Source organism: Panthera pardus, unplaced genomic scaffold (genome assembly GCF_024362965.1).
Source record: "Panthera pardus isolate Hobbes unplaced genomic scaffold, ASM2436296v1 HiC_scaffold_8, whole genome shotgun sequence".
NCBI lineage: Eukaryota > Metazoa > Chordata > Mammalia > Carnivora > Felidae > Panthera > Panthera pardus.
Window position 1 is genome coordinate 84857860 of NW_026527013.1, and position 27648 is coordinate 84885507.

The window sequence follows — 27648 nt, forward strand, 5'->3', positions numbered from 1 at the left end:
TCAGACACAATAAAATGTTTAACTCGCAATTCAAAATAATTTTCAAAGCAGAAACATAAATGTGTTATCATATCAGATGTGGACACGTATTTACAGAATAATTCTACTGTTTTCACACACATACACACACATTTGAGAGAATTTTTTGGATATTCTTAAAATTCAGGGGAAAATATGAAATTACATGGTCCAAATAAACTGAAGCAAAAAAAAAAAAAAATTACTCATGTTTCCAATGAGATTGCCCCAATCTCATTTATTTGTCACTCAATAAATTGTCACTCAATTTATTTGAGTGACACCCAAATAAATGTAATACATACAGAAAATGTTATTTATGCCAATATTCTTAGTTAAATAGTTTCTTATGTCACATAAGCATTTTATAGACATATAATTTTGCCACTCTACCAATCACACACATTTTAGGTTTAAAAGAAATTAGTTGAGATTCGGCAACGTGGGGTTAAAGCAAATTTGTGAATGAATGATATAGTAAAAATGTATTTCCTCACCAAAATATTAAAATATTACAATACAATACAAAATATTACAATATTACAATAATTAATGAGCTGTATCATAAACATCAAGTCATTAGTTTTAAGTATGAACATGTAACTGTGGGTGTATAATTTGTAAAGATATATTATGGTCAACAGATACTGGAATATTTAAAAATTCCGTTGAGAAATGTCAATAAGAGTTCATTTAAATTGAGTTGTGCAGGACTTTAATCATTTAGTGATGAATCCCTAATTCCCAAATCTCACATCTCAAAGTGGTCTGTATTCCACAGGCAAGAGTATCTCTGACATAAAAGATCACATTTCACATTGATAGTTTCTATCTTATCAACCTAAATTGAAAGATTCAAAATAATTCTTACTTTTTGAAAAGTAATCTCTACACCCAACGTGGGGCTCAAACTCATGACCCCAAGATCAAGAGTCAAATGCTCTACTGACTGAGCCAGCCAGGTGCCCCTCAAACAATTCTTATAAAAAATAAACTCTACTTTAAAATGTTACCAACTAAGGGGCGCCTGGGTGGCTCAGTAGGTTGAGTGACTGACTTTGGCTCAGGCCATGATCTCACGGTTTGTGAGTTCGAGCCCTGAGTCGGGTTCTGTGCTGATAGCTCAGAGCCTGGAGCCTGCTTCTGATTCTGTGTCTCCCTCTCTCTCTCTGCCCCTCCCCCACTCATGCTCTGTCTCAGAAGTAAATAAAGATTTAAAAAATTTTAAATAAAATGTTACCAACTAAAAAATTAAAACCTATTAATTATAATAAAAATGTTTGTACTGAAGAACAAGACCTAGAGATTTTGCCAGACCAATCCCTGTGCCCTGTGAGGATACAAAGTATGAGCACCTGATTTTAGAAGTTCCAAACTCTAAACTTGATAGCAATTGGTACTATTTTTCTTGGAAGATCGGTAAATGTGTGTATAAATTTGAAGTGAAAAACATTGGGCGATGCTGTGCAGAGACAGGTCACAATTAAAATGGATGAGTATGGTTGCAGGTGTTTCCCAGTTTCTATTAACAATTCATCACCAAGAGCCTTGGAAACTTCTAAGGGAATAGGATGTACCAAAAACCCTAAAATAAAAACTTTGAAATTGTAACAGCTAGGTCAGGATTTGTGTAGTATTGTGTGTGAGCACGTGTATGTGCGTGTATGAAGAATGAGAGTGTAAAACCATCTTTGTTTTAAATCATGTTATCATAGGCATTATATTTTCTTTTCTTTTCTTTTTTTTTAAAGAGGTCACAGCAGAGGTTTATGGTTCCTTGCTGCAGCTTGTAGCCATTCTTCACGACAGCAATGACCTCTTTCTTGAGCAGAGACAGAGCAGAAACTGTGTAACCATACTCTCAAATAAAACTTCATGAAAAAGAATCTTGATTACAGGGATTCCCAAAGATAAAACTATCAGCTCTGAAAAGAATTAAGTATTCTCAAATGAGACAACTGGCTCCTGTTTTTAACGTAACGTTTTAACTTACTATGTGAGCCATATTTCACACAAATCGTCATTACTTTTGAAAGGATCCACGACAAATACGCACACACTTTATTCATGCCATTTATAAAATATTACCCAAAGAGCGGCTATAAAAATGGTTTAATAAAAAGATAAAGCAATACATGCTTTTGACTCCTTTGCAATAAAAGCTAGAGCATCACTTTTATTTATTGCTTGTCTTTCTATTTTAGTTATTTTTTTGTTGTGCTGGTAATGATGAGTAGATTCCCTTTTATTTTAAGGCCATTAAGATAAAAATATATTTTTCTAACAAATAAAACTGACTGTCAACATGTCGGAAATTCTTGCAAAAAATAAGCAAATTCAAAAATTGGTGACATTTGTATTTGAAAATCAAGTTCAAACAAAATCATCGAAATGCAAGATCCCCAGAGAGAAACACATATTTATTGGATGCCCACGATGTGTCTGGCTCTATGATAAAAATATATTATTTAAGTCTGACATTGAAGAAAATAAATATCCATTTTAGTTCCTTTACTTTTCCACCTTTAGGCATGTACTGGTACTTATGAGCTAGTATTTCTGCACGTTCTTCATTACACTGGTTCAACTTTCATCAGTACATCACAAATGAATATATCGGTTCTTACTAGAATTCCATATATTAAAGTTTTATGTTCATAAGTTAGAATAGTCATTCAAATGTGTGGATTCAAATATGAATAGAATAGCTTTAAATCTTTGTGGTGTTATTAATCATCATTATTAATTTAGGTTTCATGAGACCTTAAAGTTATGTAATTTGGGAAAGCTTCTTTTAAAATAATATAAAAATACAAAAAGAGTTGTTTGTGTCTTCCCCCAAACAATTACAAAGAGGAACTCTAAATTTTATGCTAAGTCCACCTCTAATAATTAGTTTAGCTTTCTAAAAAAAAAAAAAAAAAAAGAAAGAAAATTGTCCATAAATTTGGACAATGCATTCCTTACATTGAAGAATCTCTATCTAATGAAATCTAATCTATAATATCTTATCAGTAGAATTTTATTGTCCAAGATCATCTTTCACAAGTTAGCAAAAGGTTGAAAATTTTCTTCTTCAGTTAAATCTACTGCTCTGTTTCTTTTATTGATTAGCCTTTATTCTACGGCTACCAAGAATGCATTCAATCTCTTTTTTACATCCCTCCACATTTATCTTTATAATTTCTTCTTCTGGTCTAAGCATGAGCACTCACTTCTGGTATACTTATCCAAATTCAAATCCAAATCTTATTGCTTGTCTTTCTCTGGGCACTGTGCAATTGGCATTATCCTATTTAAAATGTGGTGCTCAGAATTTTACCTGATTATGTAGTTATTTTACCAAATGCCACACCTCACTGAAACTGGACTATTTAAAAGACACAGCAGTAGGGACACCTGGATGACTCAGTCAGTTAAGCATCTGACTCTTGATTTTTGAAGGTCATGATCTCACAGATCATGTGGTGGAGCCCCACATGGGGCTCTGTGCTGACAGCACTGAGCCTGCCTAGGATTGTGTCTCCCTCTCTCTCTGCCTCTCCCCTGTTCATGCTCTCTCTCTCAAAATAAACATTAAATGCACACACGCACACACGCGCACACACGCGCACGCACACACACACACACACAGTTCTAGTAGTTGATCAACAACTTAGGTGATTGGTCAAGATCTCTAGTACTTGCGGCCAGGGGAAAAAGTACCCTAACTCTACACTATTTTCAAGGTTCTACTCTGGATATCTTTATATTTCTGCCTTCATTACAAACTGCCTGATTCCCACTGTCTCTAGTTCAGATTCTGAAGACATACGTCTAATTTGGTCCAATTTAATCTCGACTAAGGCACAACATATACTAGTATTTAGAGACCGATCAGTTGTCAACGCTTAAGTATCCTTTCATTCAGTTTTGACACCAGAGAAGAGCCAATACACAGGTAATTGCCAATGGCTACTCCCTAAGTAGACCCATGTTAATGTGATAGTTACTCTCAAAATGCAGTCATGGTAGATGTCTATAGCTTTTTTTTCAAGACATACAAATCCTTCAGTTTCCCATATAGAAAACACTTTTGAGGTCAATAACTAAGTTGACTTGGGTTATCCGCCACTCATTTTTCACTCACTGATTTAACACAAAATTACTGAGTGCCTTCAGCGTGTCAGGTGTCATATCCAGTATGGATGCAAAAATAAATAGGCAGAGCACTCAACAGTTTATGGTCTAGAATTTATGGTTTTTTAAGTAGTAAGTGTGTTCCCATTAAAATGTTAGTCATTGAAAGATACACATTCCAGAATATCCATAAAACTTCCAATTACTTATGTCTACATAAAGCCATCTCTGTACCTTTTAGTTTGAAGATGATAATATAGTTATCAAATGTCTGCTTTCTGAGGGTAGTGAGAATGGCATTCCTTGAATATACTCAAAACATAAATCCTTTCTATTGTTTTATAGAATTTGAGGTATTGCTTTTATTTCCTTGGGGTAAGCTCCATACCTATCATACATTTACAGTGAAGCCGAGTATACTTTTTCCCTTAAGCCTCAGTGTGCTTGTGTGTAAATATAAATAATAATTATACCTTTGTAATGGATATCTAAGGCCTACCCTCAATCACTTCCCTTTCTTTTGATAATAACACCCTGAAACATCTTTTGAAAACAGGTCTCTCATTCTCAATCTATACAGTTAAGGAATGGTGTGTGTATCTCTCGTCCAGCTCCAGGGAGATGCCATGACTTAGGCCTGTCCAATAAGAGTATTCCTTTACCCTGGTGATTCATGAAGGAGTGGGCACAGAAACAAGTCAGGGCCCAGCCTTCCCTGGGAATTAAAGATTTGTGAGCCTCCTTCTTTGTGAGATCAGGGCTATTAAAGACTTGTAAATCTGGAGGAGCAGGGCCATCCTTCTGACCACATGCAGGGACTCCATGTGAGAATGAACAATACAGAGGAAAGTAGAATTGAAAGAGGGTGAAATAAATTCCAGAAAACATCATTTAAGCACAAATTCAGTTATGTCTGCGGTTGCCTTCTGCACTTCTCAGTTGAACATACACACGCACACAGACACAAACACACATACAACACATTAATGTTTTAAACTAGATTAAGAAAGATATAAGGTCACTTTCAGTTAAAAGAGTTCTGACTAATAAAAACTAAATGAATAATACACAGAAATTGCTTAGCATGATCATAGTATGCCCTCAATAAGTACAAGTCATTTTTTATTTATAGTTCAATCACTTACTAAATTTTTGACATTATTGGAGTCAACAGTTTTTTTCTAAGCCCCAATTTTCTCATCTGTGAGATACAAATAGTCATACCTTGAATATATTGAAGCATTGTGATGTGAATCAAGCAGGACAAGTTTTATTAAGTGATTTGCATGATACAAACCTATATACAAAGATAACATAGTAGACTCACCAATCCACATTAGTAATTTTAATTTTCTTTTGTTTCACTGAATCCTTAAAGAAAATTCCCCAGACAAGCTTCTTTCCTGCTATATATACATTTTATACCATCTAGGATTTTTTTTTCTTTCTAATACAAGGAATCATAGCAATATTATTCCTAAACCTTTCCACTGTCTGCAGACAAAAGAACAGCTTGCATTTATAGCACAGTAAACGTTGGCTGTCTCAAACAAGTGATCAAACATAGCTCATCACCCAGCAGGTCATTTGAATGGTCCTTTGTCTATGTATCAGCAGAGTCTCATTTAAAATATAATCCTGAGGGTGTTTCACTGGAAATGGCCGTGCCAAACTGTCTGCTTGCCACTGGTCACCTGGGGATCTGGGAGAACACTGCCTCCTTAATCAGATCTAGTCAGACCCCTTCCCCCAATTGCTAATCTGTCAAAATAATCTAGTCAGGGCTGGCTTCCTGGCTGTAAGACCTGTTCAGTCCCTCAAAGTCTTGCAGTCAGAGACCCATACTTGGTTTAATGCTTTGCTGTCACCTCCTTGAACTTCTTAATAATTTTAAACAAGTGACTCTGATTCTTCAATTTACACCAGGCTCTGCAAATTGTGTAGCCAATCTGATTCTAGGTTTTGGTAATTAATGTACCTGCTAAGGAGTGGCCTTATTCAATTTAGTTAAGAAACACACAAATTCCGAAGGCATATACTCAAGACTTTCTTCTTTTTCCTCTATATTCACCGTGGTGCCTCTAGATGTCGACCCAAGCAGCCCTACATATGATTTCAGAGCCAATTATTGCAAGTAAATCAGTGGTAGTATTTACTATTAAAATTAGTATTATAAAAGATAAAATCAGTATATTTGTTAAATGGCAATTCTTCCTTTATCATAATTTTTGAAGCATTTGTTTATTAAAATAAAGAAACAACTGAAGCTTCCCCAAACCTGCAATAATTGTGTGTGACAAATGAAAGCTTTATATATAAATGAGGGACAAATGACTAGACATCCTACCTTGTAAGTTTCTATAATTAGATCTTACCAGTTGGTTGATTTCTTTCATGTTAGTTAGAATATGTATTCATAATAGATTTTTTTCTGTTAGGTTATCAAACTGCTACATTCTTTTAATGGTTTTATCAAATATACTTTTAAAAAGTGGCAATTCTATTCATGAATGTTCTCCTCTTACCAAAAGAAAAGAAAGAAAAGAAAAGAAAAGAAAGGAAAAGGAAAGAAAAGAAAAAAGGAAAAAGAAAAGAAATTTCTGAACTAGGTCATTTAGCACAATTTCTCACACTTAGCAGAGCTTTTCACACCCAATGTGAAAAGGTAATTTAAGTGCTGTGATATTGACAACCTTCAGCAACAGTCCTTAGGGCAGTTAGAATCCCACTGGGTCATCAAAGGCATCTTAGTGTCTCTATTTGAGGGGAGGCCCTTGGAAAGGCAGTATCAACAAATGCTATCTATTCAGCATCTCCTAAAGTGCAATAGTGTAAAACGTTTGTAGGGTAAAGTAAATTTGGATAGTACTGGGTTAACCTAAGTTAAAGAGGTTTCTTTGCTGTTTGCTGAAGAACCTTTCAGAACTGTTAAAATATTTTTCTGCAGTGTAAAGAAAATACAGAATTCAGTGACTTTCAAGTGTATTTGCTGACACCATTAATGTCATCTCACTCCTAAGAAACTACCATTCAGGTTTAGAGACCATATTCTGTTGAAAAAATAGTTTCTCAAAATGTGGTGTTCAAACGATCTCACTCAAAATCACCTAGGGAGTCTCCTAGAAAATTTGGGTGTTGTTTTCTATGTCAGATCACAGACTTATTATAATTTTTAGAAGTGTTAATTTTAAACAAACTTTACAGAAGAAATGCATATCTGCTCAAACATTTGCAAATCACAGAATATGAACAGTACAATTCCTTGTACGCTATTTTGTTTCTTGGCAGTTGTATTTGTCAAAAAAAGAGACTACTAAATTAGTTTTTTATACATATGTTAATTTTTAATTTTCTTTCTGCTTCAGTTTAGCTTAAAAACATATTTTCTACTAATAAATAAAATTAATTACTGAATTGGAATGTACTAAAATACTTTGGGAGAGTCTCCAAGCAAATTATAATAAAAAGTTTCAGACATTTTGAAAATTATATTATATAATTATGAAGATATATGTGATTTGTATATAAAGTATATATATGAAAAAGTACATATATTTTTTAAAGTTTGTATATATGAAATTATAAAAATACCCACTTAATCTGCAAATCTTAAAATAATGATAAAACCTAGGGTTGGCATGGATATAAGAAAATAGCTGTTTCAAACGCTTGGTAGAAATACATTCCGGGGCGCCTGGGTGGCGCAGTCGGTTAAGCGTCCGACTTCAGCCAGGTCACGATCTCGCGGTCCGTGAGTTCGAGCCCCGCGTCAGGCTCTGGGCTGATGGCTCAGAGCCTGGAGCCTGTTTCCGATTCTGTGTCTCCCTCTCTCTGCCCCTGCCCCGTTCATGCTCTGTCTCTCTCTGTCCCAAAAATAAATTAAAAACGTTGAAAAAAAAGAAATACATTCCAAAACATCTTTCTGGAGGGCAATATGGCAGCTGGCCATGATGAAGTAACCGATACTGGAATAGCCTTCCTGCAGTAAACAACTATGAAACTGACAAACTAAATGAGGTAATTCTTTCTAAGTAATGGATAGTAGATAGCACATGACTAAAAGAAGAAAAACTCACAAGATAATCTTCACAAGATAATCATCATCACCTCACTTTCTGCCTAGGAAAAATCTCCCAACAGAGATTCAAAGAGCTGCTGTCCAGGTAGTAGTGCATGGTGGTCCCACTGAGAAGAGGAGGCAGGATGTAAGAAATTGGGGCAACAGAAGCAAAGTAATTCTGTGGTATGTGGTATCAGACAGACAAAGCTGTGCAGAAATGGGGTTCCAGAAGTCCATGTGGAAATTCCCTATGATTTTTTTGCTGATACCTAGGATATATGTTTGCAGGATAGGACCTCCCAGGGCTTAACAGTTTGCAGCTGCTATGCAGACAACAGAACAGATAAACTATAGTTTCAGGAATTCTGGGAGGAGCAATCCTAGGTGAAGTGGGAGCTCTGGCCCTACCAGAGTGCACAGATTTCACTAACACCTTCTTAAAACTGCTGGCATCCAACTAACATGAAAAGCCTGAGCCTATGAGAGTAAGTGCCACATTTTAGAGTAAGACCTAAGTTTAGAGCTATCCGAACAAAACTTGTAACCAAGACCTGATAAGACATATAAGGGAGATGGTTTGGAATTTGAGCCCTGCTAAATTAGAGTGACTTACCTTGAGCACAAGATAGTTAACAAACAGTAAAACAAGTCTAAACCCATTCTAGCTGACTGTCTGCCAGAACAAGAATTAATACTTTTCCCCTGAAGACAGAACCTAAGGCCAAAATATTACCTGTAATGTCCAGTATTCAACAACAATGAGAATCATTATACATGGAGATAGAGAGAGAAAGAAAGAGAGAGAGTGTGTGTGTTTAGGGGAGAAATGTGTGGTCAATAGGCAAGAAGAAAAAGAAATTAAAATTATCCAGGTGTTAAACTTAGCAAACTTAGCAAATCCAGGTGTCATTTGCTAAATTTATAGTCTAACTCCATAGACTTAGTAGCAGACTGGAGTTGAAAGAATAAAGAGGGGCACCTGGGTGGTTCAGTGGGTTAAGCATCTAACTTTAGCTCAGGTCATGATCTCATGGTTCTTGAGTTTGAGATCCACATGAGGCTCTGTGCTGTCAAAACAGAGCCTGCTTCAGATACTGTGTCCCCCTCTCTGCCCCTCCCCCACTTGTGCTCTCTCTCTCAAAATAAATAAACTTAAAAAAAAAAAGGAAGGAAGAGTCAATGACTTGAAGCCATATCAATAGAAATTATCCACTTGCAAGAACACAGAAAAAAATGAGTGAATAAAGTGAACAGTCTTTTGGGCATATGTGACATTATTAAACCTTCTAATATAAGTACAATTAGAGCTCTGAACAGACAGTAGGGAGAGATTGGAAAAATATGTGAAGAAATAATGGCTGAAAACTTTCCAAATTTGATGAAAAATATTATGTTGTACATCTAGAAATGCAGTGAGACTCAAGCTGAATACAGCCCAAGTTGAATAGAGCCACCCCTAGGCACATTATATTTAAACTGTTGACACCAAAAGCTATAGAAAAAAACTTGGAGGAAAAAAAAGAAAAACAGAAGAAAGACATCATGTCATGAGAACAAGGGATATCATTATTGATGACATTTTATTAGAAATAATGGAGGCCAGAAGATAATGGGGTGACTTTTTTAAATGGTGAAAAAAAAAAGTTAACGCAGAATTCTATATCCAGTGAAAATATTCTTTAAAAATGAAGATGAACTCAATCATTCTTTCGATAAATAAAATCTGGGAAAAGCTGTTGCCTGCAGATCTCCTGCACTTGTGAAGAGATGCTGAAGAATGTGTTTTAGTCAAAAGGGAAATAATACAAAATGGGAACTTGGGTTTACAGGAAGAACAAAGAGAACCAGATATGACCTTCTTTCTATCAGAGCTGATTGAGTTGCAAATATCTTTGCAAACTTCTGCAGCCATTTGTAAGTAGGACAATGGTTGACATAAGGACAAAGCTGATTCCTGCTCCCTGCTAAGGAGAACAGAGCCCAAAACTCCAAAGAAAGAAGCTAGAGCCCTAGTGAAACGACATCTAAAGCCATTCTACCATTGTTTTTCAGATTTGTGAACCAATAAATCTTTACTAAAAAAGCAAGCAGGATTTCTTAGAATCTCAAGTGCCAGTAAAATAAAATCTCTCCTTCCCCCCAAAAGAGCCAAGCAGAGCCATTTGTGATACCTTACAGAGTGAAAATATAATCAGCATTTATAGTATAATACTTCTATATCAGTAGATTACACTCCATTTTTAATGTAGGCCCGTTATCTTTTTTTTTTTCAGTTCTATCCTTTTTTTTTCAATATATGAAATTTATTGTCAAATTGGTTTCCATACAACACCCAGTGCTCATCCCAAAAGGTGCCCTCCTCAATACCCATCACCCACCCTCCCCTCCCTCCCACCGCCCATCAACCCTCAGTTTGTTCTCAGTTTTTAACAGTCTCTTATGCTTTGGCTCTCTCCCACTCTAACCTCTTTTTTTTTCTTTCCTTCCCCTCCCCCATGGGTTTCTGTTAAGTTTCTCAGGATCCACATAAGAGTGAAAACATATGGTATCTGTCTTTCTCTGTATGGCTTATTTCACTTAGCATCACACTCTCCAGTTCCATCCACATTGCTACAAAGGTAGGCCCGTTATCTTTTTTCTGCAAGTCTAATTTTCAAAAGTTTTGTTTTGTTTTGTTTTAAATTCCTTTGGTGGTAAAATCTGTACTGATTTGAACTAATTTGATCACAAAACCTGACCTGCACTTTTACTTCCGGCTATTTATGTTTTTTTATTTATTGCATTTGGTTTCAAGATTTCTACGTCTCAATGCAGAAATAGTACTATGTACTTTATGGGGTGTGGTCCAAGGTTCTGCAAGCCATTTTACCTAATATATATACACAATCACCTTTTTTTCTTAAAGTTTATTTTATTTTGGGGGGGAGAGAGAGAGAGAGAAGAGACAAAGAATGAATAGGGGAGAGAGAGAGGAGAGAGAGAATCCCAAGAAAGGATTCTGCACTGGCAGCACAGAGCCTGATGTGGGGCTCAAACTCACTAACTGTGAGATCATGACCTGAGCCAAAACCAAGAATCGGATGCTTAACTGACTGAGCCACCCAGGCACCTCCTCACCTTTTTCTATTCAAATACTTCTGAAGGCCAAAATATATTTGGTTTCAAATAGGAAATATAAATGAGGATGGCTTGTTCTTTCTTTTTTCCTTTTTTATTCATCAACTTCATTAAAAAATAAGCATGTGAAAATTGAGCAATTGAAAAATAATTTAAAAGCTATAGTTAAGTAAAGCTACAGACTGAAATTATGTTCCAGTTATTACTAAAATGATAAAGTAGAATGTAAATATTCAAAAGCAGACCTACTTGAGCTACTCTAATTCAGGACACTGCTACTGAGATCACCTAATAGCATTTACACTGGAAGGGATACAACCAATTAGCGCTGTTCCCTCCAGGCTGACCACTGAGTCTCTCTGAGCCACTATGCTCTCTGATGGTTCTTTTCGCAGTTAGATCTCACCAGTAGGTAAACATTGTTCTTAACAGCCTAGTTAATGGCGGTTCCTACACCACTCCTGAAAAAGAAAATACACCTACATCCTCTAACCTACAATAGTGTCCTCTATATTCACTGTTTCCATTCTGGTTTTACACTTCCAATTGGGATAAACTTTCTCTGTAAAATGTGGACAGACCTTACACACCTGACAAGGCTGTGCACGATCAAAGGAGAGAGCCTATGTGAACCTTCCTTGTAAAGTCTATGGAGAATATAACCAATTTTACTCTCTGTGGTCTGAAATTTTCCTTCTTTATTCCCACTCTTTGTTACATAACATTATTTACTATTCTTATATATCAATGTTTTATTTTTATCTATTATTTCCAGACAAAAGAAATAAATGCCTCCTACACTGCCAGCCGATTTACCCAACATCTGCAGTTTCTCTCTCCTCTTTTTCTAATATAGGGTACACAAATTTAAGTAATACTGAAAATAATTATACAGACATTACTGATTTCCTGTTTCCACCCACAAGGATATTTACTCGATAAAACAAGAGGCATTTGTGTATTTTGTTCACTGCTATGCCTAGTGAGTAGAATAGCAGTATCAGGATTCATGATAAGAATTCAGAATATTTATGTATGTACATACATACTTATATGTATTTATATTTTTAGATATATATGATTGATTTTTAATAAATATATATTATGTAGGTACAAGTATACATGTACCTGCTGAATACTTACTAACATCTAGGGAGTACATTCAGGGTTTTACACATAACATCCCATTCAATCTTCGAAATAAGTTCATAAAGTAGGTATAACTAAGAAAGTAAAGCTTAGAGGTGTTACATAATTTGCAAAGGTCATAATACTGACAAGTAATAGAGGGCAGGATTTAAACCTATGTCCTCTGAAGTCAAAGTTATGTTCTCTAATTCTTAGTCTAGAATTCATCCAAGGATAACTTATTATACTTATTCTAACAAGCTGGTCTATATTTAACAAGGTTTTGGAAAAATCCCAACCAAAATTAGAATTGGCCATTATGATGAAGATCTCTGGAAATTTTAATTTGCCATTTCACGTTGCCATATACAGATCTAGAATATCACAGGTAAGCACACACGTACTTATATCCATTACTGCTGTGTAAAAACTCAAGAGTTTTTTATTTAGATAAGTTAATTAAAAAGTAGTCTTCTGGAGAAAAGTTGAATGAGAAATCTTAATGCCAACAATTTTATTAAATCAGCAATTCTATAAGAAATAATGAAATTTATAAATTTTGTAATAGTTTACAACATAATATGCTTGTTTGTTCTGGTTCTAGAAGCTAATTTTCTCTGTGAGGATTAGAAAAAAGTTAATTTAGCATGAGACTATGTGATAATCCATCCACATATGCATTATTACAGTTTCCTAGTGATACAACTAAAGAGCGCTCAAATAGGGCCTCAGAAATCACTAAAATTAATGTTTTAGGGTGTTGTAAACTACTAAAACATACAGATCATATTTTAGTATCATCATTGCATTATATAATGAATAATTATTTCAATTTAATTTAAAATAAATAAACTTACTTTGAATAATGCAGGTGTACATTCTCTGTAGGGTGTAACTAATCCCACACAGTATGCAACAACTAAATTTGCAAAGATTCAAAACTGGGGCCAACTCTTTCTATTTAACCTTCCAACATCCGGGGAAAGAATCACTCATCTGCGATTCATAAATTTTATGGTCACTAATTAACTTGTTTTCCTGCACCATTTTTATCATAAGATAGGCTGTTGGGTATTCGTTGTCAGAGTTTAAAGTGTATATTGGATGCTCCATGGCCCGGAGCATCTACCTATGTTTCTGGGTGCTTGGGTACAGAGAAGAGCTTTCCCTTCTTTATTTGGTCATCTCTCAACCTAGCATTTACTTGCCCTTGTTGACCTCCTACTTCCTCCTGTTCACCTCTCATTCTTTTCACTGGAATGGCAATCCCCCTCTCAAATCTTGCTGGTACAAAAGGAGACAAAAGGGTAATGAGGAAAGGAGCATATTACAAGGTCACTCAGACACAGCTGTGCCACATCTGATGCTCTTGACCACTGCTTCTTTCCCACCTGTTGCTGTCTTTGATCCAGGAGACCATGATGTTACTTCCTCCTCTTCTGTTACTTTCATAATTGCTCCTTCTCCATTTCTTTGGTAAATATTCTTTATTTTCGTACCCTTCAATGAGCACCCCAGAGTTAAATTTTTATCTGCACCGTCTCCTAGGGTGGCCTCAAGGATTGTCATGGATTCAGCTAACACCTACATCACTATTGACTCCCGTATCTATATCTCTAGCACAGCCCTTTCTGCTGAAGTGTATCTACAACAACACTCTCTGACTTATTCATCTGGATGGTCCCCCAAATGTTTAACTCAATGTGGAGCAAGCATGTTTTTGAATTTAATTACTGCTCCTAATAGCTTCACACCCTAAGAAAGCCATTTAACCTCTCAAAGCTTCAGTTTACACAACTGCAAAATGAGGATACTGATTCTAACTCATAGGATCACTATGAGATTCTGTTAAGATAATGTATTTTAGGTGATAAACTCAGTCTCTGATACATAACCAGGTCATAGGAAAGTGTATGTGTGCCATTCAAAAAGGAATTCATTACTCTCCAAATCTGCTTGCTGACTCTATATTCCCTTGAACAGTGAGTGAGACTTCTTTCCACCTATTGCCAAGCTACAAATCTACAAAACATTCTAAACACAGTGTTCACCCTTCCACCTTTCCCAAATCAATTTGTTATCATAAAGTCCTTACCTCTTCCAAAATATCTCTTGAACCCAGTAATCCCTCTCAACTTCCAACTTCTGACATCTGTCTTAATTTAGGCTCTCATCCTTTCTTTCCTATACTAAACAAAAGTCTCCTAACTGGCTTTCTTTTTCTGCCTGTAATGTATGCTCCACATCATTGCCGAAGTGATCTACCTAAAATGTATATAGACAGTGGCTGAACCACTCCAAGGTGACCTCTGAGGAGTCATGCCTTTGTGTATCCTCTCCCGCGGAGTACAGGTGGAATGCGTGACTTGCTTCTAACTGACAGAATAATGCTAAGTTGATAGCATGCCAATTCCATGACTATGCCACAGTATATGGAACCCCATTTTGGCCAAATGAAGGCAGAAACTCTGTTAAGTTTGAAGCAGCAAATAACCATGACTTGAATGACCGATAAAAAGATCCATGTGGCAGTGTGGCCTCATTTCTGTATCAAAATTAAAGAACTTAATTTTTTCAAACCTCATGTGAGTTGGGAAGACACCTTGAACTCCAGAAAGTGATGCATCCTGGCTTACACTTTGCAGCTTTGTGAGACCTTGAGCAGAGAGTCCAGCTAAGGATTCATCTACAAAAACTGAAATAACAAACGTGTGTAGTTTTAAGCCAGTAATCTTGTGATGATTTGATATGCAGCAATAGAAAACTTTCTCAAATGTATCAGGCTTGTATCAGGCAGCCACTTCCTTCCTGAACTCTACAGATCCTTACATTATAGATCTTAACACAATACTGTCTATGAAGAGTTTACAGTGCTCTTTCCCTAGATGTTCCTTTGGCTAATTCTCTTATTTTTTTCAAGTCTTTACTCAACTCTAACCTCTCAATGAGACAAACTTGGACCACGAATCTCCTTTCCCCAGGTGTGTGTGTGTGTGTGTGTGTGTGTGTGTGTGTGTGTGTGTGTTTCATAGCAATGACCAACTTTAAACAGGTTATATAATTTGTTTATTGTGGTTAATTTTATTTCCAGTAGAATGTAAGCTCCACAAGGGCAGAGATCTTAGCCTCTTTGGTTCACTGGTACATAACAAGCACCTGTGAGAGTGCCTGCCACATAATAGGTGTCCCAAAATATTTACTGAATTGGATTGAATTGTCTCCTCCACTGGCCACGGGCTCCTTCAAGGTAAGTGTTATTGCTATGTTTCCTTATATATCATAAGCCTTGGCATGCAATAGACTCAATAAATTCTAATGAGTGAATAAATAATATCCTTGTGATGTATTACTATGTTGTTCTGTACTGGTTGAAAAGGAGCTATAGAACAAAACATATTATCATTTTGCATTAATCAGCAAAGGCTTGGACAGAGTTTTAAAACATCAGATTGATTATTTTTATTTCAGGAATTCTTAAGGGAAACATCAAATAGATTTTATTTATTTATTTATTTATTTGAGAGAGTGAATTGGGGAGAGGGGCAGGGGGTGAGAGAGAGAAGCATAAGCAGGCTCCATGCTCAGCGTGGAGCCCAATGTGGGGCTCAATCCCACAACCCTGAGATCATGACCTGAGCTGAAATCAAGAAGAGTGGGACACTCAACAGACTGAGAAACCCAGGGGCCCCTCAAATAGTTTTATTGTAGTCTTTCAACAAAGCTAGAATTCAAAACCAAGTTATAGTAGTTTCCTGTTGCTGCTATAACTAATTAGCACCAATTCTGATCTTAAAACAACAATATATTTATTACCTTAGACAAGAAGTCTAACATGGGTCTCACTGGGCTAACATCAAGGTGTCAGGAAAATTGCATGCCTCTCTGGATAGTCTAAGGATAATCCACTTTCTTGCATTTTCAGCTTCTAGGGCTCATCCAAATTCCTTGGCACATGGACCCCCTTCCTCCCCCTTCAAGGCCAGCAGGATCACATCTCTCTAACAAGTCTTCCTTTGTCATATCTCCCCCCCCTAATGATAGCCAGGAAAGGTCCTCTACTTTTGTGAAGTCATGTGATTAGATGGAGTACACCCAAACAATTCAGGAAAATCTCTTCATCTCAAGGTCTGAAACATTAATCCTATCTGCAAAGTCTCTTCTGCCACATAAGGTAACATATGCACACACTCCAGATACTACGATGTAACCTTTGGGGGGCTATTAGTCTACCTGACACATCAGTGAAAGAGAAAAATAAGCATACAACTAAGTAAAACATATATGACTTTAATACCACAGATTCACCTCAGAAAATCAAGTTTCACATCTTTTTGTTCCAATTTACACTATACTTCATATTCTAAAATGAAACACTTCCTTCCATTTTCTACAAAATTTGAACTTGTTGTTCAATAAACAACAACAACAACAACAACTTTAAAGGCTGACTTTCTACAGAAACCACCCCACAACTAAGAGCTAGCTATAGACCTCCTTTGGGTAATCACATAGAGAAGGCCTGGCCATGCTGAGTATAAGGATGTGAATTCTTCTCCCAGGGACAAAAGCTGCTAAAGCTGCCTCACAGAAACTTGGCAGCACATCAAAAACAAAAACGTAGTGTGGTTATCTCTTCTTAACACACAGATGAAAGATTTTAGATCGTTTTTAGGCTAGAAAATGGACTTACATTCATATATGAGTAAAGAGTTAAATGAAGGCAACACACAGGGATGAGATTTGGCTGTAGTGGTTTTCAAGTCACCTAGGAAAACATCAGTGACTAAATGGTAAAAGAGTCAATGTTACAGAGCAAACCATCAGCATCTTTCCTGCTGAGAGACACTGTCTCCATGCGTGATATTCTGAAATTCTCCAAATATATCAATTGAGTATGCACAACCCATTTTAATTAAGTAACAGAAGCATGCCAAAGAGATCTACATGTGTTTTGGTGAGTATGTAAGACATACTGAAGACAGATATAAGCCCCACTTAAAAAAACTGAAATGAGCAAAGATTTTAGTGATACATCAAAAATTAAGGTGAAGACCTACTCCATTTTTGCAACCTCTCCCCCCCCCCCAAAAATATAACCTCCTTCATTCTTAAATATATGGTTACTTACATAAAAAGATATCAGATTCACAGTTTACGCTTGATCTTAGCCAAAAGGCCAAGAAGTGATTCATATTCACAGTTTAAATTCCAGCTGAGTTAATTCACACACAATTCCGGTCTGTTCTAAGTCTTCTGTCACCTTTTAAGATGTGTCTTATTCACATGTAAGACTCGGTGACAATATGTGGGTAGGCAAAAGTGAGTGAAGTGCTCAAACAAAACAATGCTGATGCTAATGCTACATGTCAGCTCATGAATAGTATCATCTTGACATTTGTGGATGAAATATTAAATTCATTGTAAAATGAGAAAGAATAAGTTAAATTACCTGAACTTCATAAGTAAAACAAAAATAATATAAAATGGTGTTGGTAAACGAGGTAGTAACTTGAAGAGAATAAATGCTCAGGATATGAAATCAGCCAGCAAGAGTTTATACTTTAGTTGTATCAATATACCAAATATCTATGTGATGTTAACTCACCTGAGCTTCCATCCAAACATGATGGAGGATAAGTACAGCTCATTCATTCATTCATTTATATCTACTGAGGGGCAACTTTGAGTGATGCACTATTCTAAGTACTGAAGATACAACAGGGAATAAATCAGACAAATATCCTTGCCCCCCATGGCATCTGCATTCTCACATTTTCTCACAGAGTAGTGATAAGGGTTGGATGAGATTCTAAACAAAAGGTATGTATTATGAATAAATTTAATTAGCATCATTATAATAGTAATAAAAGATTTCAGAAAAAAGTATACTTATTTGCATAATAAGTGGAACACTAAATAAATAAATGGGTTATTCAGGCAAGTTAAGAACACTATAAGTGATTTATATAATCACTATGTGAGATTGTATGCTGTCTTAAAAAAATATATCTTGAAGAGTGTCTTGAAGAAAAAAAAATTCTGCTATTTGCAATAAAAGTTTTTCAGCAATTAGCCATATATGTTTTCAAGAAGCTGTCTTTTGGAGGCATCATTTAAATGAGAACATTTATTTCTGGATTAGCAATCACTGTATGGGCTACCTTCCTTTTCTTCCTCCCTCTCTTTACATATTCCCTTTTTGCTACTCTTCTACATGATCAAGCAATCATCACACCGCGATTTATCATCTTCTCCTGTCAATTCAGCCATCATTCCACTGTGTTCCATTAGTTTTTCCTGCTGTGAAAATCCCAGTAGAATCCTTGGTAAATTCTCAGAAGTTTCCAGGTTCTGCTTTGGAAAGCAGTGAACCACAATGTTATTAAAATCCAGTGACTTATAAAGGGATTTGTTCCTCACTCCTAAGCAAAGGGGAAGTCTAGACATTATCCTCAGAGTGACATTCGTGCCCAGCTTCCAACTGATGGGAGTCATTTCTGAGCTCAAAAGCACAGCTCTAGCTATCAAATTTTACATGGAGTATTTTAGGGAGTTCTTTAAAAATCAAAATGTCTGGCTCTGTGGTTCATTAAGTGTGCCATTCCAAGAGACAGGACTGCCAAAACCGGTTCATTCCTATGAAGGTAGTTATCCTGTAATGCTGCAAGGCAAACGTATTAAGACTTTAGTCACATATGTGGCATGCACTTCAAAACTCCACGCTTTCAAAGGACTTGTGGGAGCCAACATTCCAACTTAGTACTCATCCAGTGAAACGGAAGCTAATAAGAAGCATGAAACAGTACACAGTATATAAGAATTTTGGCAGAACACCACATGTATCGACCTTACGTTTAAAAATCATAATGGCATTAAATCATCCTAAACTACTAACATCCATTCACAAGAAACTATCGTGCTTTCATCAGAAATCACATGTCATTCTGATTCATATATAGTGCTAAAAATATAAATTTGATCGAATGTATCTGAACTTGACCCAGACATTTAGATATTTTCATAACTCCAAAAAGAAAACAGGCAAAAATGTCTTCACTTGTGCAATATAGTCAGCTTTGAACAAATGGCCTGGATGTAAGCAGTAGGTGGCAAAGTTAAAATAGAAATGTTAATCCTATAAGAGCCCTTGCCGGCTGTTTTACAGCCTTTCTTAAAGATTAAGAAAAAGGTGGGGGGGTGGGGGGGAGCGGGTAAAGATCATAAAAATACCCACATCACTAATTCTAAGAACTAATACACAGCACAAAACAAAACAAAACAAAACAACAAACCACAACAAAACAAAGATGCTACAAAACACCAACAAATACCACCAAATAAAACAAAACGTGATTTTAAGATACATTTTTTTCAACATGAGATCTTTTTTAGAGGAGTAGCAGCAGGAATGAATGGGAACAAAAGGAAACTTAGTTTCTAGTTTAAGTTTTAATAGAACAGCAGAATATTTTTTACTCAAGATAAAAGGAGAAATATTTATTTTGGGCAACATTATGAATTCCTGTATTATATCTACATATTAGAAAATAGCTCCTTTAAGAAGTCTTAATTTTTCTAAAATTATCCAACTATCAGACAAAACAAGGTCAGCAAACTTGTTCTCTAAAAGGCCAAATAACAAATATTTTAGGTTCTGTGAGCTAAACAGTCTCTGTGGCAACTACTCAACTCTGCCATTGTAGCACAAAAGCAGCCACAGACAAAATGTAAAGGAATAACTGTGGCCGTATTCTAATAAAACTTTATTCATGTACGTGGTAATCTACAAATTTTGTCATTTTCAGTGCTCATGAAATATTCTTCTTATTTTGTTTCAAACATTTAAAAATGTAAAACGACATTCTTAGCTTATGCACCATACATGCAGTGGGTCAGATTTGGTCTAGGTTGTAGTTTGCTGAACCCTAGACTAGACATTGACAATGCAAACTGTAAGAAATAAAATATGAGTAGACAAAGCTCAAATTCATTCTTTCTTTCTTTCTTTCTTTCTTTCTTTCTTTCTTTCTTTCTTTCTTTCTTTCTCCCTTCCCCTCCCTCCCTCCCTTCCTCCCTCCCTCCCTTCCTCCCTCCCTCTCTCCCTCCTCCCCTCCCTTCCTCCCTCCCTTCCTTCCTCCCTCCCTTCCTTCCTCCCTCTGTCCCTCCCTCCCTCCTCCCCTCCCTCCCTCCCTTCCTTCCTCCCTCCCTCTTTCCCTCCTCCCCTCCCCTTCCTTCCTTCCTTCCTTCCTTCCTTCCTTCCTTCCTTCTCTTTTTGCCTCCCTCCCTCTCTTTCTTTCAGTTATTATTTTATCTATCTGTCTGTCTGTCTTTGAATCTGACAATACACAAAATATAATGAAGTAGTTCCAGGCGAGTGGAGAGTAAGATTATCAGCCTCTCAAACTCAGCCAGTATAGTACACTATAAGGGGCTAATTGTAACTCTTACCAGGCATTGGACCCACATAACTACCATGGAGATTCTGGGAGTTACAAAATCATTCACAATATTCAAAGTGAATACAGTTACATAATATCCTATTTTCATTCCAGTTAACTGTCATGTAAGTTTTAAGTTTTTTTTTTTTTTTTTTTTTTTTTTTTTTTTTAATGGCATCTTCTTTGACAGCTAATGTCTTCATTGAATTCCTCTGAATTTTCCATAACGGTAAAGAGAAAAGGAAGCCACGAGAGAAGCTTGCCTCTGGCAGTATTTGCAATATTATTATTTACTTATAACTGCTGAAAAGCTCTCCGGTAATTAGGGAGTTGGCAACACCATGACATCTTATCTCCTTCCTAAGATATTTAGATACACAAGGTAAGAAATCCTTGGGAGCAGTGACCTGTAATTCTCCCAAGTTCCATTTCAGAAAAGGTTATTCTGTTCACTTTTAGTAGCACACAAGCACTGAGGACTCTTTTGAAGAAGTTTTGCCAGCGATCCAAAAACTACCTGGGCAACAAATATTTCTATACCAATATACTGGCTGTTAGAGTTTCAGGTAAATTGGAATCACTGCTTCTAAATTACAGTGCAGATTGATTGGACCATGGGGACAAGATCCAATGGTTAAGTGAGTTATCATCTCTTCAGAAAGATGCTGTCGGCAGAGGTACTATCATAGCATGTACTCTCCTGTTGGAGGAGAGTCTTTCAGAGACTCATGTGGCTTTGTAAGGAATCATTAGGGAAGCGTCTCAGTACAATTAAAATCATATCCCTAAACACTGTTTTTCAAAATGACACAAATGTTTAAATACCAACATAAAAAGTCTATGTAAAAGTGCCAGATACTTATGTAGTAAGGAAAGCCAAAGAATTTGTGCAAAAGTATGTTTTTTACTGCCTTCTATCTGAATAAACTGCTACACAGTTTATAAAGACTTGAAAATTCCATCCATTAAATCTACATATTTTATGCAGACTTTCATGAGAAAACAACCCAACTGTGACATCAGAGTCCACTTTTAACACAAGTTCCAAAAGAAAAAAAAAAGAAAACATTTTTTATGAGTGATATAAGATATTAGGGAGAAGAAGGACTCTAAAATTTACCACTTCACTCAAGGAATTTTTTTTTTAAATGCAAACTCCATGTTAGATGATTGAGCCAAGGCTAAAAGCAACTCTTCAAAGTCCTCCACATGGAGGTTACATCTTTGGAGAACACAGCTTATATGCAAATGAAGAATAACTTTTGCAAATAGTTATGAATTCACTTCATTATATGAGTAGCAATGTATTTAGTCATGATATTCAATTCATCTTGACAAATATTTATTGAGCTTACCACTGTGATATGCCTAGAGAGATTACATATCAAGGACAAACAGAACCTTGAAAGGAATGTGTGGTAAGAATACAAATATGGGAGACTTGATTAAGAGTCTGAGAGTTTGAGAGTCTTAGAAGTGGGTAAGTTGAGTTTGAAGCATGATGTTTGAAATGTTAAGGAGTTATACAATCTGTGTTCTCTAAAAGTAAGATGTAAATCAACAACACAGGTGTTGGTGGGGATGTGGAAATAAAGGAACATGTGATGCACTATTGGTGAGAATGTAAACTGGCAGAAAACGGTGTGGAGTTTCCTCAAAAATTTGAAAATAGAACTACCCTATGAACCAGCAACTGCACTACAGGATATTTACCTAAAGAATACAAAAATACTAATTCAAAAGGATACATGCACCCCTATGTTTATAGCAGCATTATTTGCAATAGCCAAGATATGGAAGCAGCCCAAGTGTCTATCAAGTGATGAATGTATTTGCATACACACACACACACACACACACACACACACACACACACACACACACGATGGAATATTACTCAGCTATAAAAAAGAATGACACTTTGCTATTTGCAACAATGTGGAGCTAGAGAGTATAATGCTAAACAAAATAAGTCAGACCGAGAAAGATGAATACCATATGACTTCACTCATATGTGGACTTTAAGAAACAAAACAAAAAAAGCAAAGAAAACTAGAGACAGAGTCAAAGCAAGAAACAGAATTTTAATTATAGAAAACAATCTTATGGTTACCAGAGGGGAGGTGAGCGAGGGGATGGGTGAAATAGGTGATGGGGCTTAATGAGTGTACTTGCTGTGATGAGCACAGGGTGATGAATGGAGGTGCTGAATCCCTATATTGTACACCTGAAACTTTAACACTGCATGTTAACTAACTGGAATTAAATACTTTAAAAAAAATTAAAAAAAATAATAAAATAAAATACAAAAAAAAAAAAAATAAGATGGGGTGCCTGGGTGGCTCAGTCGGTTAAGTGTCCGACTTCGGCTCAGGTCATGATCTCACGGTCTGTGAGTTCGAGCCCCACGTCGGGCTCTGTGCTGACAGCTCAGAGCCTGGAGCCTGCTTCAGATTCTGTGTCTTCCTCTCTCTCTGACCCTCCCCCATTAATGCTCTGTCTCTCTCTGTCTCAAAAATAAATAAAACATTAAAAAAATTTTTTAAAAAGATGTAAATGCAAATATTGAGCTCTGGAAATGGCAATGACTAGAGATATACATTTGGGATTTGTTTGTACATAATGGAAAATTAAAAGCACATGAATAAATGAGATGGCCAAAGAATATGTAAAAAGAAGAGGACTGTGGACAGAGCCTTCGGGAATACCTATGCTCACCAGCCGGAGGAAGCTAGGCTAATGAAGGAAACAGAACTGCCAGGGAAAGAAGGGAGGTATATTACTTGTGGCCGAAGCAGCAGGTAAAGAGAGATTCTGCAATACCACGTGACGCGAAGAGAAAAGGGAAGCACTTCATTGGTTTAAGGTCATTGGATTTTCTTATGAGGACACTGAACACCTTGACACAATTGGCAGAACAGCAGGGATGGCAACAGGTGGAGGTGTTGTCTAGTTTTGTATCCTGGTGTAAGGTTTCCAAGCCAAAGATATAGTAGAGAATGAAATGAACAAATAAAGCGAATAAGAAAATAAGTGATAAAGAAAGGTCCTGGAGATAGCAGGAAAGGATAAAATTGAGAACACTGAAGAATGATTCATCTGGGAAGGAAGGATTATTTCTCAGGGCAAGCAAAGCGAGGATCAGTAAAAACACAGATATGTCCAGGTGTGAAGCAGGATGCCAAATAGTACATGTCAGCAGATTCTTGCCCTCAGACCAATACAAACTGAAATTACATGAGACTAAAAGATTCAGATCTGGGTTTTAAGTGTAAGAACAAAGTAAGAACTTCATAAGAAAGGCACACTTTGAAAGTATTATTTAGCTAGGAAAAAATATCCACATCTTAAACTGAATGAAGCCTGAAAGCTCAGAATACATATTGCACAACTGCATATCTGTTTTTAAAAAAAAAATGTTTAGTTATTTATTTTTGAGAAAGAGAGAGAAAGAGAGCAGAGGAGGGGCAGAGAGAAAGGGAGAGACAGAGAATCCCAAGCAGACTCCATGCTGTCAGCACAGAGTCTGACACAGGGCTTAAATTGACAAACCGTGAGTCATGACCTGAGCTAAAATCAGCAGTTGTGTACTTAACAGACTGAGCTACCCAGGCACCCCTGCACCACAGCACATCTTATAAATCAGGTTTACAGACACATTTTAGATCTATTTCTGAAACTAGTAGAGAAATTACCTAATTTCATGAAGTAGCTCTGATATAGGTAAAGAGATTTCATCACTTCCTGCAAGGTAGTCAGGAATGTTTGAAAGATGTTAATTACTGCCTGTCAAACTAGTTTTTTTCTCTAGAGTAGTGGTTCTCAAACTTTAGTGTATATCAAGTTACCTGGAGGGCTTGTTAAAACACAGACGCTGGGTCTTATCCCTAGAGTTCTTGGACTAGAGCCTGAAACTGTATTTCTAACAAGTTCTTGGGTTATACTGATTTTGTTGGTCTGCGGACCACATTTTGAGAACTCCTGCTACAAGGTCAGCCATTCCACATTCGTGTAGGTCTACAAACAAGAGTATTTTTCACTCAACTAGTCTATTAAAGTAAATTGGCAAACTACAATTGTGAATGTATTAAAATACTACCATTAAAATACATATTAAAATACTACCATTTAAAAAAACTATTTGTTATTTGAACAAATTTGTTATTTGAATTTGTTATTAAATTCACTTTTAAATGTTATCTAGAACCATCTACCATTATCATTATCACTGGAAAATGACTCTGTGTATTTATTAAAAAGTTGCAGGGGTGCCTGGGTGGCTCTGCTAGTTAAGCATCTGACTTGCCCAGGTTGTGATCTTGCAGTTCATGGGTTCGAGTCCCCCAATGGGCTCTGCACTGGTAGTGTGGAGCCTGCTTGGGACTCTCTCTCTCTCTCTCTCTCTCTCTCTCTCTCTCTCTCTCACTCTCTCTCTCTCTCTCTTCTCCTCCTCCAGTTGTGCTCTCTCTCTCTCTCGAAATAAATAAATTAAAAAAAATTTTTTTTAAAGTTGCAGAATTTGGTTCAGTTGAGAGAAACACTAACCCATGCTTAAAAGTCTTCCCATACTTTCATTCAGCTCATAATTATTATATTTCACTATAATATGTGCCAGGGACTCTTCTAGGTGCTTTACATATATTATTCCACTAGTTACTCATAATAAGCCTATACAGTAATTTGTTTTATTAACTCCATTTTACAGATGTGGTAACAGGCATTGAGACATTAAATACCTCAGTGAGAATCAGACAGAAATACCATTGGAGTCTCTCTGATTCCAATATTATGGTCCTGACCTATTATGCTCTTTGACTACACATTAAAGTATAGTTTGAGCTCAAATACTTACCTGTTCCGAGAAACAGGACGTGGTATCTACCATCAGCAGCATTCACTCGATCCACAGCTATCTTTGTGTACTTATAGTCAGTACCTATACGAACAATCAGAGGTCTTCTGTGGATTGGGTAGATAGAATTGTACATGAGAGGATGGTTCCGAATAAAAGTGACAACGTCATCTGGGAACTCCTTAGTGGTCCGCATATTGGGCGTAAATGCTCCTCCTGGGCACTAATAAAATATTTTAAAAAGAACCAAATTAGTAAATAGTTACTTCCTTTTAGTAATAACCAAAAGACCTCCACTTTTCAAAATATTTAGAAGCTCAAGTTGTTGTAAGCACAGATCCTCTTTGACTTACAATTATGGGTTTAAATTCTGACAAACCCATCATAAATTGAAAATACTGTAATTTAAAAATGTATTTGATACACTTAACCTGCCAAACATCATAGCTTAGCTGAGCTCACCTTAAACGTGCTCAGAACACATATATTACCCTGCAATTAGAGACAATCAAGTAACACAAAGCTTGTTTATACTAAAGTGTTGAATAGCTCATGTAATTTTTTGACTGAGCTAAGAGTGAAACACAGAATGGCTGTAAGTGTATGGGTTGTTGACCTTTGTGATCACAAGACTGGGGGTTGCCGCTCGCTGCCCTACCCAGCATCCAGAGAGGAGAAATCACTAGCCTGGGAAAAGATCAAAATTAAGTATTCAAATTACAGCTTCTGCTGAACTTGTATTGTTTCTGCATCATTGTAAAGTCAAAAAACCGTAAGATGAACCATCATATTTGCTACTCATTGAGGAGAAAACAACATGGCTATATATACAACTATCTATAGCAAATGAATTAAAAAAGTGTACAATTTGACCACCTGAACAAGGCTAAGTCCACTTATCCTACTCCGTTTGTTTTTGGAGAGCAGTTGATGCCATTTTATATATAACTTTTTACGCTTCCCATCTGTCACTTTTCTATTCCTATTCTTGCCAGTGACAGTGTTGTTAGGGGTGGGGGGGCACACTTGTGGATATAATCTAGTACTATCACTGGCTAAAACAGGTTATCATTATCAGATTCAATCAGAATTGAATTCAATACAAGAGTTTTATTCCATATGGTTCTTTCCTCCCCAAAGAGGGATCTCTGAAGTCAGAACTTGGATTGGATGTGGAAAATGAGAACTGATAATTCCCTTCTAGAAAAGATTGCTACGACTTCCATTAATCTTTGAATAAAATTCCCATCCCTTAGCATGGTCTCTAAGCTCCTATATGTCTGGCTTTCATCTACCATTCCCAAAGTACCTCTTGCTCTTCTTCAGTCTCAAGCACGCTCCCGCTCCAGAACTTTGACACTGGCTATACCCATTTGGAACGCTCTTCTCCCTATAACTCCATTCTGAACCTCATTCAGTTCTCAGTTCAAAAGTTACTTCTTTAAAGGTAACACATATAAAAATAGTTCCCCATCTCCATCTCTACTTTCTATCTCCTTAACCAGCTTTATTTTTCTTCACAGCTCTACTTACCTAACTGTATATTATATATTTGTTGTTTGTATGTCTATTGTTTGTTTCTCCCTCTGGAATGTAAGGTATGTATTGACCTGAACTGGGTATATTTTGTTCATCGTTTCACTCTCAGAGCTACAACACAGCTGATAAAGAGTAGATATTCAACAAAGAGCAGTTTATTGAGAGAATTACTCTATTACATCTGGCATTCAATTTTGGTGCAGGGGCTGTATGAAACAAGAGCTTCAGTTCTGGCCAGGAGAGGAAAGATTCAGAGCATCAAGGTCAAAGAGGCAGCTAGACAGCAATAATAACTGAAAAGGGACTGCTGGACAGCTTTAGCAGTTCTGGAAAGAGCGCATGACAAGGGCTTCTGGGGAGAAGATTCCATTTATAGG

At 36.5% G+C, this 27648-nt stretch overlaps 1 protein-coding gene across 1 annotated transcript in view; it reads right to left on the bottom strand.

Moving 5' to 3' along the window:
- Positions 1-27648, bottom strand: part of SEMA3C (semaphorin 3C) — a 176257-nt gene that overhangs the window by 25672 nt on the left and 122937 nt on the right. The window contains exon 12 of the mRNA XM_019451299.2: positions 25733-25955. Within this exon, the coding sequence (XP_019306844.2) occupies positions 25733-25955 (223 nt within the window). The remainder of the gene's footprint in view (positions 1-25732; positions 25956-27648) is intronic.